Source organism: Eumetopias jubatus, unplaced genomic scaffold (genome assembly GCF_037043125.1).
Source record: "Eumetopias jubatus isolate StellerSeaLion01/CBP00866 unplaced genomic scaffold, mEumJub1_p1.0 scaffold_16, whole genome shotgun sequence".
In the NCBI taxonomy this organism is placed as follows: Eukaryota; Metazoa; Chordata; class Mammalia; order Carnivora; family Otariidae; genus Eumetopias; species Eumetopias jubatus.
This window is the reverse complement of record NW_028274822.1, coordinates 79,580,615-79,598,054: the sequence shown is the minus strand read 5'-3', so window position 1 is coordinate 79,598,054 and position 17,440 is coordinate 79,580,615. Positions and strand designations below refer to the sequence as shown.

The following is a 17,440-nucleotide window of genomic DNA, read 5'->3' as shown; positions in this document are numbered from 1 at the left end:
AAGCACTGACACCTGCTACAATGTGGATGAACCTTCCTTGAATAGTCAAATTCATACAGACAGGAAATGGAGGTTACCATGGATCTGGGGAGAGTTATTGTTTCATGGGTACAGAATTTCCATCTGGGATGATGAAAAAGTTCTGCAGGTAAATAGCGATGATGGTTGCACAAAACTGTGAATATATTTCATGCCACCGAGTTGCACACTTTAAAATGGTTATAATGGCAAATTTTATGTGATGTCTATTTTACCACCATTAAAAAAAGGATTTTTGTCAAGGCTGCCTCACCCCAAATCACCATGCCAAAGCTGGACACTGGCCAAGAGGTAAGCCTAGCCAACCTCTTAAGGGTCCTCCTGCCTTGAGATGATACAATTTTCAAGCAATTGGATACCACGGTTCTTTCTACCACATAAGCTTAAGAGAAGTTCAGGAGCTACAAGGCCCAACCCTAGAACTGTTATCCAACTTAGAGTTGTGATGAGCACATGGTTTAAAGACTAAAGCCTGCCAGGCACTGATGGGAAGTGAGTCATCTGTGGGCGAATTCAAAGATCCAGACCTAGTATCAGAATCTTGTTCACTTACGTCACCTGCAGCCCAGCAGGTGTGCCATTATCCCATCGAAGGCTTCTATGGGTTTCTTCTTCTCACACCTTGCTCTCACACATTGGGTGCTCAGTTAGATCCACTGAATAAATAAATGATACACCCAAGGATGGCACCCCCCTGGAAGGCTGAGATGCCCTAACCTCCCCATGCCAACCTATTGAGGGGGAATGCTGTAAGCATTTGCCATGTGCCAAGCACCCAGCTCAGTTCCTTAATGCACAATTCCATGTAATCAGCATGATCCTAATTTTATAAGCAAGGAAACTGAAGCTCAGAAAGAAGAGCTCATTTGCCCAAGGTTACTTAGCTAGTATATATTGAACTCAGACTGGAATCCAAGCAATCTTATGGCAGATCCCAAGCCTACCTAATCACTAGGTTATACTGCTTTAAGCATCCAAGAAAATTTCTAGAGACTCAATTAAGTTATTATTTCTGAGTCTTCATCTCACCGGTCCAGGGAAACTGAGGGTGTGTATCTTTGGAACACACCTACTGCTTTAATCAATGGCTTCCTAGTAACCCCTCGGGGTGGGGGGCATAATCCCAGTCTGTACCAAGAACAAGATTTCTATCATGGCAAAACACAGAAATCACCTCAATGGCCAAAAGCAGCACTGTCCAGCTGAAATATACAGTGAGCCACCTGTGTAATTTAAAATTTTCTAGTAGCCTCGGGGGGGAAAAAAGAGTAATAAGATACAGGTAAAATTAATTTTAACAGATTTCATTTAACCCCAATCTGTCTGAAATAACATCTTGGCAGCATGTTGTCAATATAAAACATGATTAATGAGATATTTTATATTCTCTTCTTCATACTAAGAGTTCAGAACCTGGTGTGTATTTGATACCAACAGCACATTTCAGTCAGAAGTCACCACACTTCAACTGGTCAATAGCCAAGGTGACAAGTGGCTGGACATCCTGAGTCAGCCTCCCTCTCTTTTTCTCATCCTTCCTTGTCTCTGTGGATGCCCTGCTTTGTCTCCATTGGTTCTACATTTCTCCCCGATAGCTTTCATCTAGAAAAACCACCCATGAAATGAAAGTATCTGAGTGACAGAGTGTTCCACCATGCTGGTTCTCATTAACCCAAGAGTTGCCACCTCTAACTGCCTCACCATGATCACCGGCAAGTCCCCTTTGCCTTCTATTTGCTCTTGTCTTCCTTTCTTCCCTTCTAGGCTATGCCACATTTTGGGGAGCCCAAAATACAGCAGGAAACCTTTTCCTGGCTCTGTGGCTGTCTTAGCCTCCAGTTTGGGACAAATCAGTGACTCCAAACCTCAGTAAACTCACTTGAAGAACAGGAAAAACCACCATTGCAGTCGCTGCCCACCGGAGAGGTGTTACAGGGGTCATAGAAACCCTGCAGACAATGATTCTCTGCTTTGACTTTCTCCACCCCATCCCTCGGTTTCTCCATCCTCCGTCCCAGCTGCCATGTGTCCCTTGCCTTCCTCAGCTTCTCAACACCTCCCCATTCCCCAGCTCCAGAGTGGCACTCTGAGGGTGAGGACAAAGGCCAGGTCCCAACAGTAGGAGTCCAGTGGGTGGGAGCCCAGAAAATGACTGATTCTCTGAGGGAGGAGAAAGACTCCCCAATCTTCTACCCATTGGAGGAAGAAGTATAACAAGCTCCCGAACAGAATCCACTCCAAAAACCCAGAGGGGAGAGAGAACCCTTCAGAAATAACTTTCTCCACCGACTCAGAGTTGTGAGACACCCCCCGCCATATCTTTATGAAAACAAGGCAGAAGGGTGAGGCTAGGTCTTCACAGGCTGGCTGCTTCATGTAGAAAACCAAGTACTCCTCTTAGGTCCACAAGTCCCCAGATCCTTCCCAACTAGAAACAGGAAAGATGAGATTCTAACCTGAGGCAATTGCCTCCTTAACCCTGAGCTCTGGGGCATCAAAACATAGGCAACCAAAAAAATAAAATAAAGCATAAACCCAGGGGTGCCCGGGCGGCTCAGTTGGTTAAGCACCTGGTTTCAGCTCAGGTCCTGATCTCAATCCCTTGTGGGATTGAGCCCTGCATCAGGCTCCACCCTCAGTGGAGAGTCTCCTTGAGATTCTCTCTCCCTCTCCCTCTGCCCCCTCCTCTCTCTCTCCCCTCTCTCTCAAGTAAGTGGATTTAAAAAATTTTTTAATAAGTAAAAATAAGTGAATAAATCTTTAAAAAGAAAAAGCATAAACTCATACTGAGGATAGGGGAAAACGGGCCCTTTTCACACGGCCGGTGAAGGGTAATTTGGCAAAACCTGTCATGAGTCCTGAAACTGCATATCCTTGGATTCAGCAATTCCCCTGGAATTGAAGGATTGCTTCAAACCACAAGGATGTCTATGACGGTATTATTTATAATAATGGAAAGTTATAAACATACACATCTGACAGTAGGATTTGTTAAATTATGGTACATCCATGTAAAATTCCATAGCCACTAAAAATATTTAATAATATGAGATGTTCCTGACATATTAAGTGCATTGTGTATCTCTAGCCTTCCTCAGAGTTGTAGGTCCCAGCTGTCTACTTGACACAAGGAACATGTCCAAACAGGACCTGACTGTCAAGCCCAACCTACTCCACCTCTAGTCCTCACATTTCAAATCAAGGAACCACCATTCACTCGGTTCTTAAGCCAAACACCCAGGAATAATCCTCCATCCTTTATTTTCCCCATCCAATTCATGAGCACCTCCTGTGCACCTGACCTTCTGGATTCAGCCACCTGCCCCATGCCCCCAACCAGTGTAACAGTCCAAAGCACAGTCGCTCCTGGCTTTGGTTTCCACACTAACCTCCCAAATTGTCTCCCTGCTCCCATTCTTACCCCCCTACAGTCTATTTTCCCTGCAGCAATCAGAAGGATCTTTTAAAAACATAAATCAGTCATCTCCCTGTTCACACTTAGAATAAAATCCAAGTATCTTATCAAAGCCCTCTATGACCAGGTACCTGCCTCTGTCTCGCATGGTGCCCCTCACCCCTTCCCCGCCCACTCACTCCACTCCAACCACAGAGGTCTCCTTGCTATTCTAATAACATGCCAAGCACATTCCCACCCAAGAAATTTGCATCTGCTCTTCCCCTCTTCCTGGTGCATTCCCCAGATAGGTCTCGGCTTGCTTCCTCAAGTCAGTAAAACCTCCTTGAGGGGGCCTTTGCTGATCATGCCATGATCCTCCCTCTTTCCCATCCTATTTTGGTTTTATTTTGGTTTCTTGGGGGGGGGTTCCCATAGCTACGGTACCTTGTTACATTAGATTGTTCATTGGCCCCCAGTGAAACACATCTCCTAGAATACATACCCTTAGATAGTAATTTCTACGTTGACTTATCCACTTAACCTGCTTTGGCAAATGAGACATTGGCCAAGGTCATGAAAGCAGAGGACTGAGAGGGGCTGCGCAATGGGTCGTGTTCTCTTGAAACATTGCTGCTTCCACCAGGGAAGAAATCCGGCTGTCCTGCTGGAAAGACCATGGGGAGGGAAACTGAGGTACCCTGACCAACCACCAGCCACGTGAGCAAGGCCATCTTGGACCATCCAGCACACTTGAGCCATCCGATGATTGCAACCACATGAGTGACCCAAGCAAGATCAGCAAAATGAGATCCTACACCCTATGGATCAGAGATCAGCAAACTAGTTATCAACCATGGGCCAAATCTGACCCACCACCTGTTTTTTATAAGACCCAAAACCTCAGAATAGTTTTTACATTTTTAAATGTCAAAAAAAAAATCAATAGAAAATAATGTTTCGGGGCTCCTGGGTGGCTCAGTCGTTAAGCGTCTGCCTTCGGCTCAGGTCGTGATCCCAGGGTCCTGGGATCGAGACCCGCATCGGGCTCCCTGCTTGGCGGGAAGCCTGCTTCTCCCTCTCCCACAAGCCCTGCTTGTGTTCCCTCTCTTGCTGTGTCTCTCTCTGTCAAATAAATAAGTAAAATCTTTAAAAAAAGAAAAGAATGTTTCTAGGACATGTGAAAATTATATCAAGTTGGGATTTCAGGGTCCCTAAATGAAGCTGCATCAGGAACTGCTCATTTGCAGTCTGTCCATGGCTGCACAACAGCAGAGCTGAGTGGCTGTGATGGAAACCATGTGACCACCAAGCCCAAACTATTTACTATCTGTCCCTTCACAGAAAAAGGTGGCTGGCCCCTGCTTGCAGGCTGCCATCAGACTAACCTTTAAACAAATTTTTATCGTATTCACTCCGAAACCTTTGAAGACTTCTACCTCCTTCCTCAAAGGAGTGAAACTTTGTCAGTCTGACTGCCTTGTCCTTAGTCAGATCTCAAGAGTTTGTGACCTAAATTCATTTCCTATGACACTCTGTCAGGTACTCTCCATTCTGGACCAACTGGTCTCTCAGCGGACCCACAAAGGCATGAACTGGCATGAAATGCCTTTAGCTGGTTGGCTGTTCTTGCCAAGCAGGCTCTCCCAACCTGCTGTGATCTAAGCCCTCCCCATCCTTCTCTCAACCCAGGGTCCCCAGCTCCCCAACCAAGAAAGCTACCCTAACTGCTCTGCCAAATGTTCCCCTGGGTGTATTCTTCCATCCAAGTACTAACCAGGCCCGACCCTGCTTAGCTTCCGAGATCAGATGAGATCGGGCGTGTTCAGGGTGGTATGGCCGTAGACTCCCTGGGTGTATTCTATGGGACATCAATCCCAAGGGAATATCCTTGGGAAAAGGTCTCTACCCTCTCTTGGAGTCACCATGCCCATATTTGGTATAGTAAAGGCTCCAAGAAGTCTGTTTCCCTTTGTTTAACGCAACGTTTCTCAGACATATCAACCAAGGAATTCATCTTGTCTTCAGAGTACTTGTTGACCACCAGCATCTAGTACAGTACCTGGATTTCTTGTTGGAAGAATGAAAAATGCTAATAGCCCACAGAACTAGGGTTGCACAGAACATACTTTGGAAATGCTGCTCAAACTCTTCCCTCTCTCCCTCTGATCTGAGCTGTTCCCTTCCCTGTCATCTATGCCGCACCATGTAATGCTAACCATATCATCATCATAACTATCATTTATTCAGCCCCCACAGGCTGTGCGAGAGATAGCACTAGACCCTTGAAAATGTCCTTTCAATCCTCATAACCACTGAAGTAGGTAATGTTATTCTTTTCTTGCCATTTTGCCAAAAATTAAACCATGGGTCAGAAAATTTAAATCACTAACCCAAGATAAAGTTAAGTAGAAAAGCTACAATTTAAAACTGTATTGGTCTAACTCCAAAGCTCATAGTCTTTCTTCTCTGCCAGAATACCTCCTGATAACATGCCATGGCCAATGTTGCTGGCTGTCCACCCAATATTCCTTCCTGCTCTCTTCCATGCCAGCAGAACCCTGAATGTGTATGCAGCGACAACAGGTCAACCGAGGCAATGGACCATGACCCATCTAAACCACTCACAATGGTGTTCCTACTTCCCCAGCTCCCAGCATTGCCATCTGACCGAGTTTTGGCCAAGATGACATACTTAAACATCATCTGTGTGGTAGGTAGCAGGAGGTATTCTGGGGAAGCGAAACAAAGACATGAATCCTTTATCCCTGCACACTCCTCACCTGGTCCCCCTCATCCCTGCCTTGAACCTGGGTGTGATGGTTAAAGCTTCGAGAGCCATCTTGCAACCATTAGAAAGAGGTCACTGAGAACTCAAAAGAGACATCAGCCCCAATGCTACTATCTTACTTGAACCAACTCAAGCAGCCATCTCTCCCCAGACTTGTTGCTACACGAGGAAAAGAAGCCACTGTTCACTTGAACACCGTGGTTGAATTTTCCATTTCATGCGGTTTGAACATATTCTTCACAGACCCACATGCTGCCCTCCCATATCATTTGCTGTTTGGACTTGATCATTATTTCACACCTATATTATTAGCCTTGTCTCCCTAATCATGCAGGACACTTCTGGAAGGCTCAGTCCATTCTGTATATTTTTGTTCCCATGGGGTCATATGCATGTTACTAAATTTTGCTTATTATCATGGTTTTCAGGGATGGTCTGTACAATGTACTGCTTACTTCAGTGTTTGTGAGCAGGGAGTTCTCACCATCAAATTGCAGAAATATGCCCCCTATCTCCTAATAGGTGGGTATTTCTCAGAGTGTCGATGTGAAAACATACATCAGAAACACCTGGAATGTTTCTTAAATGCAGATCCCTGGGCCTTCCCCCTCTCCCCCGACTCTGCCCAGTCCCACCTGAATTAGAACCTCTGGGGTTAGAGGCCAAGAATGCACATTTTTAATAAGCTCCCTCGGGCGGTTTTGATATACAAAATGTGACAGTTTGGGGCATAAAGAACCTCAGTCCAATGCCTAGGCAAGGTTCAGCAGGACTTGGCTGCACCTGGAGTTACCAGCCCTTCCTCAGTGGCCTACCCTCACCCCAGGGCCCCGAGAAGCATAGACTGGCATGACTGCTGGAGATCCTTCCCTGCACAATATGGGTAAAGTGATTGTTGGGCATGCTCTGTGGCATCCTGGGACCAGGAAACTAACCACCAGATGCACTCTGAGTAACTGCAACCTCTTGCAACTCCATCCCCCGGTTTTCAAAGAAAATCACTGGGCAGGAAAGAAGCCACGAAGTCCAGGGTCCACTGTGACCATCGCCATCATCCAAGGAGCTATCAGAGGATGGACCAAGTAGAAAAGAGTTGAAAAGAAAACCAGAGGAACTTACACAGGAATACACGAACATGCACTTGGGACTCCTGACTCAAAGGACCAGAAGAGGATCCAGGTAGCCCTTTTGGGGTACTTATTTATTCACTGCCTGCAATTCTGAACAGAATCTTACTTTGGGCCCTGCTCATGCAGAGACAGAAGGCTGGGCCAGGGCATCCCACACTTTCTCTTCCAGCAACAAATCCTAGCCTAGACTATTCCCCTAAAGCTGAGAAAGAAAATACTTGACCTCCCAAAAGAGTTCCCATTCCTCTGATACCTCTTGACACTTATTTTATTTCATTTCTGAGGATCATTTTCCCACATGACAGGTGCGCAAACAGGGTAGCAAACAGCATATTACACGCACACACACACACACACACACACACACACTCAAACACACTCCACTTTCAAACTGATGACCTTCTTGTGTGCTGACAAGCAGCCAAAGTTAAAATCATGGAGGAAAAAAAAAAGACTTTAAAGTGAATCAGAGAGTGGTGCTTATCCAGGCTGGAACGGGGGCACAGGGCTCAAAGATTCAGCAGGGACCAAAGAGTTCAGGCCTTGGAAACTCCTGAGCTAGAAACAGAGGGAACCTCCCAGCACCGCACATGCCCACTTTACCAGAGGGAGAACCCCTTTCCTTTGCTTCCAGTCCCACAGCCACCACCCTCAGCAAATGCCAGCTAATGGGAGTTCCCAAATTTAATCAAGCCATGTGTACAGCTGCTTTGAGGGAGAAGTGAGTGGAACCCTTCAGATGTTTCCAACAACGTGGATGCCCAATGATTACGTGCACATCAGACATTTTCTAAGGCTCCTGAAACCTTCCTCCTTTGACCAAATGGCCTTCGGAAGAAGTAATTTCTGCCATCTTCTTTCTGAGTAACTTTGCATCCAACCCACCCTCCAAAACTGCTTCAAACTCCCCCTCAAGTTCTGTTGGAGACAATGTTACAACTCGCCAGAGATGACTCCTCCCCCGACCCCTCTCCTCACCTTCCCACCAAGATTCAAGAGTATTTTCCCACACCACTTGTGTGTGCTCATCCAGGCATATTTTCTGTTATCTTTTTACACGTTTCAGGCCTGCAACAGCTCCCTGCATCAAACGATTTGATTGGAAACGGGGAGCTCAATGGGGATTTTTTTTTTTTTTTTGCCTCTTGCCTCCTGACGTGTATACCACTGAACTAAAACAAAAACAAAAACAAAATCCAAGGGGCAAAAGCGGGGCTGGAAAGGAGGCCGAGGGCAGAAAAGGTCTATATTTATAGGCAGCCCCATTCTGCGAGCAAAAACCACCTTTGACCACCTGCAGAATGCGCAAGGTCACGTGGGTTCTCTGCAGCGCCTTAATGCCTTACCCAGCACACAAGCCCCCGTGGCATATAAACAAATCCACAAGCGGAAAAAAGAGAGAACTCACTCCTCAGAGAGTAAGCGAATGATAATAACAGCCGCAAGAATAATAATACATAAGGAATCACCATTACTACTACCACCACCACCCAGCCAAGCGTAGACGACAGCGGTACAGTAAAGGGACAACCAGAGCAGGCTTTGCAAAGAAGATAAATCACAGAAAACCAAATCGTGCCCACCTTGCTACCCTCCCACACCCTCCCGCCCCCCAACAAACAGAATCAAAGGAAAGGGGGTGGTGGGGAACAAGGAGAGGGAAGGAAAGATTGCTCCCCCCCCCCCCAGGCAACACCTACCTCCAGGGTCCGGATCTCTTTTTGTGTGAGGTCGTTGGAGGTGGCACATTTGGTCCTAAGCCCTTCCAGGTTGGAGATGCTCAGGTCTATCATGTTTTGGACCAACTCGCACTGCTGCAAGGCTTTTTGCAAACTCAGAGGTTGCTGCTCCTCGCTTTTCGTCATGTTTTCCTCATCCATCGCTTGCTCGGCAAGCCCCCTTCCCCTCCTCCTCCTCCTCCCAGAGAGAAAAAAGGGGGGGAGTAGAGGTAGTCTACCCCCTACGCTCTCCAGCCACTGCGACTTCTCAACAATGTCTCATGAAGAAGAAACCCAACATCTCACACAGGGTTGAGGGGGTGGGGTGGGAGGAGGCGACAAGAGCCAAAATTTATTATTTTATTTCGGGGTATCAAGCAGACTCCATTAGAATGTCTCCTCTCTCTGAGTCTCTGGTCCCTGAAAAGGAGGGATGCTGTTTCTCAGAAGCAAACCAGGTGATGTGATGCTGTCTGTACACTTAGGGAGGGGGGGGAGGAGGAGGAGGAGGAGGAAAAAGAGGAGGAGGAGGAGGAGGAGGAGGAGGAGGAGGAGGAGGAGGGGGAGGAGGGGGAGGAGGAGGAGAGGAGAGGAGGAGGCGAGGGCAAACAACGCTCACTCTTTACACACCGGCTCCGTGAAGGACAAATATATATTTTTGGCTGGCTGGCTTTTATGTCAAAAAAATTCTGCTTTGCCCCCCTCCCAGTTGCAGTGACACGGCATCGTCCACCGTTTGGGGTGCTTTAGCGCGTCCTCAAGATGCTGTCCGCATTGCTCCCGCGGCTGCGGCGGCGACTGCGGCTGGCTGCTGTCTCCTCCTCGCGCTGCTGCTGCCGCCGCCGGGCTCCGGGGCTGACGGCTGCTGCATTCGCTCCTGCCTCGCTCCGCACCGACATCTTGCCTGTCAATCAAAGGGCGGGGGGGAGCGAGCGAGCGCCGGCGAGGGATGGAGAGCGAGCGAGGGACCTGCGGGGAGCGGGTTGGTGGAGCGGCGCCGTGCGCGCAGCCGCCCCGGCCCGGCGCGCCAGGGACCCGCCGGAGGAGGCGGCCGCGGCGCGCGCAGGCTCGCGCACCTGCCCGCGGAGGGGCCGGCTGCCGGCGCGGCCCGGGGCGCGGGATTCGCGGGGGTGCGGAGCTCGCGTGGCGGAGTGCAGTTACTACCGGGCGTGCGTGCGTGCGAGCCGGCGGGCGGGGGCGCGGGGGAGGCGCGCGCGGCGGGGGAGCCGGCGGGGTGTGCGCCGGGACGCGGGGGCTGGGCGCGGGGGCGGGAGGGGGGTGGGGGTGGGGGCCACTACTAACTACGGCACGCTCTCGCGAGACGAGGCCGGAGTACTGCTCAGCAGGTGCGCTCGGGCTGGGAGCAGGTGTGCACCCAACTTTCAAACCCTTGGTGCGTGCTGGAGAAACGTCAGCGTGAACCTGGGCACGTCCTCTCTGGCTTTCTGGCTCGTGGGGTGTGTGTGTAAAACGAAACAAACCTGATCATCTTCCTTGAGCCCTGTGTGTGTGCGTCTGTCTGCCTGTCTTTTCGTTCGTTCGTTCTTTCTTGTTACTGGGGAAAAATAAAACCTGATCATCTTCCATGAGCTGTAGGAAGCTGCCTCCCAGAGTGCGTGCGTGTGCGTGTGTTCATTTGTCCTTTCTTGTTACTGGCACAAAGTAAAACAAAACTGGTCATCTTCTATGAACTGTAGAACACTGCCCACTCCCCGAATTGGCCCTGGACTTCAGTTACCCTGAGGGGTGGCTTTTCCTTTTGGAGGGGGAGAGGGGCTTTGCCTTAGTCTGATTGTTACCATGCCCTATGTGTGCTGCACGATCTGATCCCAGCCTACCTAAACGATCTTATCCCAGCAAACTGTGGCCCCAGAGCTAAGAATGGTTTTTATATTTTCAAAAGGTTGGAAAAAAATCAAAAGATTTTGTGACGTGTGAAAATTATACGAAATTCTAATTTCAGTGTCCATAAACAAAGTTTTATTGGACCACTGCCACCCATTTGTTCTATCTCCGCGTTTACTGCTGTGTTGTAACAGCAGAAGTGAGTAGTTGCAACAGGCACAGTGTGACTTGTAAAGCCTAAAATATGTGCTATCTGGCCCTTTCCAGAAAAGTCTGCCCACCCCTGACCAAATCATCAAACATGTTCTTGCCTCAGAGTTCTCTGCTCTCTATAACCCCTCTGCCCAGACCACATCTCCCTTGAATTCTCTCCTGGTTGGTTCCTTGTCAGTTGGTGTCGACTCAAATGTCATCCCAGAGAGGCTCTATCTTCCTGATACTGGTACTCCCAACACACATTGCTCAAAGGATGTATTTAGGATAATCAGCAAAAGGCTCCTCTTTCTCCAGGTAAACAGAGCTCCATGCCAGGCAACTGGTTTATGGAGCAGCGTGACTCAGAACACATGATACAATGCATCCCTTAAAGGAAGCCACTTGAGAAGTAAAGAGAATGACAGGCAATGATGACAAATTTTTTTTTTTTTTTAGATATTGGGCCATGAGGTTTTACAGTTCATACAGAGCTGAATTAGCATTTTCAAAATCCCTCTGTCGATGAGGAGCTCAAGTGAGTTCTCTATGTCTTCAGTCTTTTGGACTATGAAGCTCTTCTTGGTTTGTGCTCTCTCGCTCTCTCTGTCAAATAAATAAAATCTTTTTTTAAAAATTCACTTTTCATCTCTTTTCTCCTTCTTTTGTTTTGTGCCTCTTGAACAAATATTAATCATGGTTATTTTAAAGCCCTGGTTTTAGTCCAGTACTGTGGTCACCTGAACAGTCTGTTTCTATTGCCTGTTTTTCTATTTGTTTTCAGGGATTTGGTCCTGTCTCTTGGCAGGCCTTGTAATTTTTGTTGAGGGCCATACCACATCTGTGTATGAAAAAATATATATATAAAGTCTCCAGGTGATCTCTAACTCTGGAGAGGGCTCACCCTTTCTCTGCAAGCAGATGGCATGGGGGCTGAGTATCTTAATCCAGTCAGGGGCTGAGCTGGGTGGAGGCTGGGTTGCAGTTTTGATAAGAGACCGATCTAACTCTGGCTCCCACCTCTAAGGCTTTGCCTTTCAGAGATTCCAGCTGAGAACTTTAGGTGTTCACTGAGGCCCCTTCCCCTGGTCCTGTGCTCTAATCCTTTTAGTCATAACATGGGAAGAATGCTGGACACTCTTCTCTTTTTCAGGGGCTTTCTGTTTGGCTTCTAGCCTCTTGGCCTGCACTGTTTCAGAATCTGCCAAATATCTTAAGGGGAAAACCGCTTTTCTACCCCTCCCTTCTCTCTAGGATAGTCCCTAATTTTGTCTCTCCAGCCCTAAGACACTGCCAAAATTCTGCTGGTTTCTCTGTGCCCCCAGCAGGGGCATCCTTGCCTGGGAAAAGTCTAGATTCCAAGTGCCCAAATTTGCAAATGCCCCAGGGAAAAAGTGGCTGCGGTTTGTCAGCTCACCTCAACATCGTTCCAGAATCTTCGTCCCTCTAGTTCTGGTTGCTTCAGCAGCTCTCTGAATGCCTTTAAGTGGGTGATGATGATGATGATGATTTGATTTGGCTTTTCTGGTTGTTCTCAGATGAAGTAGAAGTCTAAAAAATGGAAGTATCCCATAGTTCAGAAGTCATCAGCTGGCAGGGCTATAAGCAGCCCACAAAGGCATTCTTTTTGCCCCCCTCCCAACCACCATGCCTTTTCAATTAATTGCTATAGTGGACATTTGTTATACTTTGCATCTGTACAGCCCCTTTTGAATATCTTTCCTATGTTTGGAAAATGCCCACCTTATGAGTCCCACGTCTCCATTAAGAGAAACCAAAGCACACTTCCAGAACCTTCCTTGCAACCAAGTTTCATGTGATCTGGGCTCGACCATTACACACATCACATGAGATTTATACTTGGAAGTGAGCCAGGTGTCCTGCCCCTGTGTAAGCGTGGGGTCTGTGCTGAGAGGCATAGCATGGCATTCACAGGGGCAGTCCGATGGTGTGGCTTGGGCATCATTCCCAGCTGGACAGTCCAAGCCTAGCACTCTTGTCCTCCTGGAGATTCTATAGGCTTTCTAACCACCTGTCTTAGTCTGCCTTGGCTGACATAACAAAACACCACTGATGGGTGGCTTCAACGACAAATTTATTTTTCTCACAGTTCTGGAGGCTGGAGATCCATGGTGCCAGCATGTTCGGGTTCCAGTGAAAGCCTCTTCCTGGATGTCAGAGCACGTCTTCTTGCTGTGTCCACACAGAGCAGGCATGGCTCACATGGCTTCCTCTTCTTAAAAGGCCATCGCCCTTTTGAATTAGGGCCTCACCCTTTGGCTTCACCCAACCCTATGTAAAGGTCCAATGGGGGTTAAGGCTCGAACGCGTGAATTTGGAGGGGACCCAATTCAGTCCATAGTACCCCCCGTTAAAGCACTAGTACTTGAACTACCTGGAGTACATTGTGTCATTTGCAACAAAGAACCCTGACTAATATTCTTACCAATAATGCCAAAATCAGGAGACACTACCAAAAATGGAGATTTCTGGCATTTCTGGGAAAATCGGAAGACTTGGCCTCATTGGGCAATAGTTGGTTAGATTTGAGAGACAGCTGTCCCTTTCGGATGGGACGCAGGCTCTCCAGTTCACCATGGGCCCCACCTAAACCCCTTCATTCATTATATTTCCTGCCTGGCCCCTGTTGGCATTTGCATTGGTTGCCCCTAGCATAGCTTAAGGTGGTTTGCACCACAGATCAATAGAAATCTCACCAATTTCAAGCTTGGAGAACTGGAGCTGACTGCTGTGCATTGCGCTGTGGTTGCTAGGTCTTCATTCTGGAAACTGCACGGCACTTTGGATGCTGCATGTCTCACAGCGCCTTTATCAATAGTGGGAATAAATTATTCTTACTGGGCTATGAAATTAGCTGAGCTTGGAAATATCACATCAGACCCCATAGCTCTGAGTTTCAACTATGAGAAGAGTCTCATATTAGAAGTCCAGTCCAGTCCAATCAAAACTCTATTCTCATATGCGGTTTAATACCTCTTCCCCAAGCCCCTCCAGTCTGACCCACAAGTGACTGGGGAATCTGCAGTGGAGATGAGGCAGGTGTGTCCTCTCCTGCCCCTTCCCAGCTCACCTTGCCGGAGTATAGGAGCAGGGCAGCTGCTGAGAACAGGTATAGTTCTCTCAGGTGTCAGATGCCCCCCACCCCCTGCCATGGCCCGGCAAGAACTCACATGCTGGTTCATGTGTACTGGGGGATCTTTGGAGAACCCTGTGGGGGCCTTGTGGGGACTCAGTGCATGTGCTGGGTGACTTCGTGCACACCTCGTTTCCATTCATACCCTGGGAAGTACCCCACATTCTTTTTCTGAGTCCTGGGTGAGTCCTCTTGGGTGAGTCTTTTCAGGATGACTCAGACCCACATACATATTCTGGCCCCTGGGAAATAGGATGCACCTTTGCCCTCTGCCCTCGCTTCTTGCCCTGCTGTCATGGGCAGCCCCAGGCAACCTTCAGCTGGCAGTGAGGTACCAGCCACCCCCACCTTGGTGCCCCCCAGTCTCATGAGTGATTCTGCTTTGAGCTCTCCTCTCTTGACTTGGAGGTCAGAGGGGAAAAGAAAACCCCCTACAAAGACCTGTCAGAGAAATGTCCTCTGGATAAAATCTGCCCTTGTTTTATATAGGCTGGAGGCTGATGGTTATTGATGGTCAAGGGACCAGTCTGGCCACCTCTTGACAGGAGGAAGTATTGTTACCCATTGCCCTCAGCTTTGAAGCTTTAGCTGAAGTTCTGGGTCAACAGGAAAAGTCTCATTCCACATCTCGTTATATTAGCGATAAGCTGTCCCCAATATTTTCTAAGTTGCATTGTGAATAGGGACCCAAATTGGAAAGTGGCACATTAGGAAGTAGCAAGGTGGCCAATGCCCCTGGAACTGAACAAAAGTAACACCGACTTTTCCTTGAAGGGTTCAACATACTGCTTTCCCAGGGCATTTCTTTTCTTTTTTCTTTTCTTTTTTTTTTTCCTTTTTCCTCCTGATTCTTTGCAGGGATAACAATCTCAGAATGCCAGTCCCCAGGATAAAACCAAATCTTCCATAGCTTCGAGAGGACTATTATTGTTCTGTTCTAACTCGTTGATCCCCAAAACATAAATGGCTTTTTTAAAAAATACCTTTGATGAGTGCAGGCAGAATGCTCCTATCTTTAACTTTGTGAAGTCTTTCCAACATCAGAAAATGGACTTTTTCTAGTGTTCTCCTTTTGGCCTTTTGCCTCTTTGTCTCTTAATTTTCCAGTGCAACCAAAGCAACCAGATCACTCTCTTGATGGCAAGATAACTTGAGCTCGCGATAATGGACAATTTAGTCCAGTGATTTATGCTAGCTTTACAAATTAAGCACTCAACAATGCACTGTGAATTTTTCAGAGATAGCACCCTCAGGATGGGAGAGGATGTGTACTGTGGCACTGGCCAACTACTTAGAGCACGGTGAAGGAGTATCGTTGAAAATTGCAGTAAAGTGAGGTCATCGACCAAACTTGCTTACATCTTACGCCATCCTGTCTGTGAAGCTCTGCATTAACCTAAATGGTGAATCAGAAGAAAGCATCTGCTCTGCTCAGGTACCAGGGGTCAAGGCTCGTGGGGCAAATTGAGGCCATGCCCCCCTCCCCAGCCTGGGCACCTGATGAAGGAAACAACCCGCATGGCATCCATCTGCAGCAGCCCCAATGAAGTTCCAGGTTCTTTTGGCTTGTTTTTATTGCAGCCAAATATACATAACATAAAATTTACCACTGGTGACATTTATTACACTCAGCGTTGTGCAACCATCAGCACTCTATGATTCCAGAATGTTTCTGTCACCCAGAGGAAAGTCCCATACACATTTAGCAGTCATTCCACATTCCCACCTTCTGTCGGCCTCTTGCGACCACTAATCGACTTTTTGTCTCTATGGACTTACCTTTTCTGGATATTCCATATAAGTGGAATCTTATAATATCAGCCCTTCTGTGTCTGGCTTCTTTCACTTAGCGTAATGTGTTTGAGGTTCATCCATGTTGTAGCATGGATCGGTGCTTCATTCCTTTTCATGGCTGAGTAATATTCCATTGTATGGATAGACTGCATTGGTTACCTGTTCATCTGCTGGTGCATATTTGCGTTTTTCCACCTTCTGGTTATTGTGAATAGTGCTGCTATGAACATTTGTGTACAAGTTGTTTCAACACCTGTCATGCATTCTTTTGGGCAGACAAACATCTCTTAGAGATGGATTTGGTTCCAGACCTCTACAATAAATATTACAAATATTGCAATAAAGCAGGTCAAGTGAATTTTTTGGTTTCCCAGTGCATATAAAAGTTACATTTACAGCTTCCACAGGAGGCCTACACGCTGCCGCTGGGGCCGCCGCCATGTCTCTAGTGATCCCTGAGAAGTTCCAGCACATTTTGCGAGTACTCAACACCAATATCGATGGGCGGCGGAAAATAGCTTTTGCCATCACTGCAATTAAGGGTGTGGGAAGAAGATATGCTCATGTAGTGTTGAGGAAAGCAGACATTGATCTCACCAAAAGGGCCGGAGAGCTCACTAAGGATGAGGTGGAACGTGTGATCACCATTACGCAGAATCCTCGCCAGTATAAGATCCCAGACTGGTTTTTGAACAGACAAAAGGACGTGAAGGATGGAAAGTACAGCCAGGTCCTGGCCAATGGTCTGGACAACAAACTTCGTGAAGACCTGGAGAGACTGAAGAAAATTAGGGCCCACAGAGGGCTGCGCCACTTCTGGGGACTTCGTGTCCGAGGCCAGCACACCAAGACCACAGGGCGCCGTGGCCGCACCGTGGGTGTGTCCAAGAAGAAATAAATTTGTAGGCCTTGTCTATTAATAAAATAGTTTATACACCTAAAAAAAAAAAGTTACATTTACATGGGACTTCAGTGTATTAAGTGTGTGATAGCATTACGTCTAAAAAAAGTAATGTACATATCTTCATTAAAAAATACTTTATTCCGGGCGCCTGGGTGGCTCAGATGGTTAAGCGTCTGCCTTCGGCTCAGGTCATGATCCCAGGGTCCTGGGATCGAGTCCCGCATCGGGCTCCCTGCTCCTTGGGAGCCTGCTTCTCCCTCTGCTTCTCCCTCTCTCTCTCTCCCTCTCTCTCTCTCCTCCTCTGTCTCTCATGAATAAATAAATAAAAATAAATAAATAAATAAAAAATAAAAAATACTTTATTCCTGGGATGCCTGAGTGGCAAGTCGGTCAAGTGTCTGACTTGGTTTCGGCTCAGGTCATGATTTCCTGGGTCATGTGATTGAGCCCCACATCGGGATCTGTGCTCAGTAGAGTGT

General features: G+C 47.6%; 1 protein-coding gene and 1 pseudogene across 2 annotated transcripts in view; one reads left to right on the top strand and one right to left on the bottom strand.

Moving 5' to 3' along the window:
• Positions 1-9,234, bottom strand: part of KSR2 (kinase suppressor of ras 2) — a 403,757-nt gene extending 394,523 nt beyond the window's left edge. For both annotated transcript variants that reach the window (XM_088019751.1, XM_028116658.2), the window contains exon 1: positions 9,055-9,234. In XM_088019751.1, coding sequence (XP_087875877.1) covers positions 9,055-9,234 — 180 coding nt within the window. The remainder of the gene's footprint in view (positions 1-9,054) is intronic.
• A 7,246-nt stretch (positions 9,235-16,480) lies between these two features.
• LOC114219132 (small ribosomal subunit protein uS13 pseudogene) lies at positions 16,481-17,001 on the top strand (annotated as a pseudogene).
• Positions 17,002-17,440: the final 439 nt, after the last annotated feature.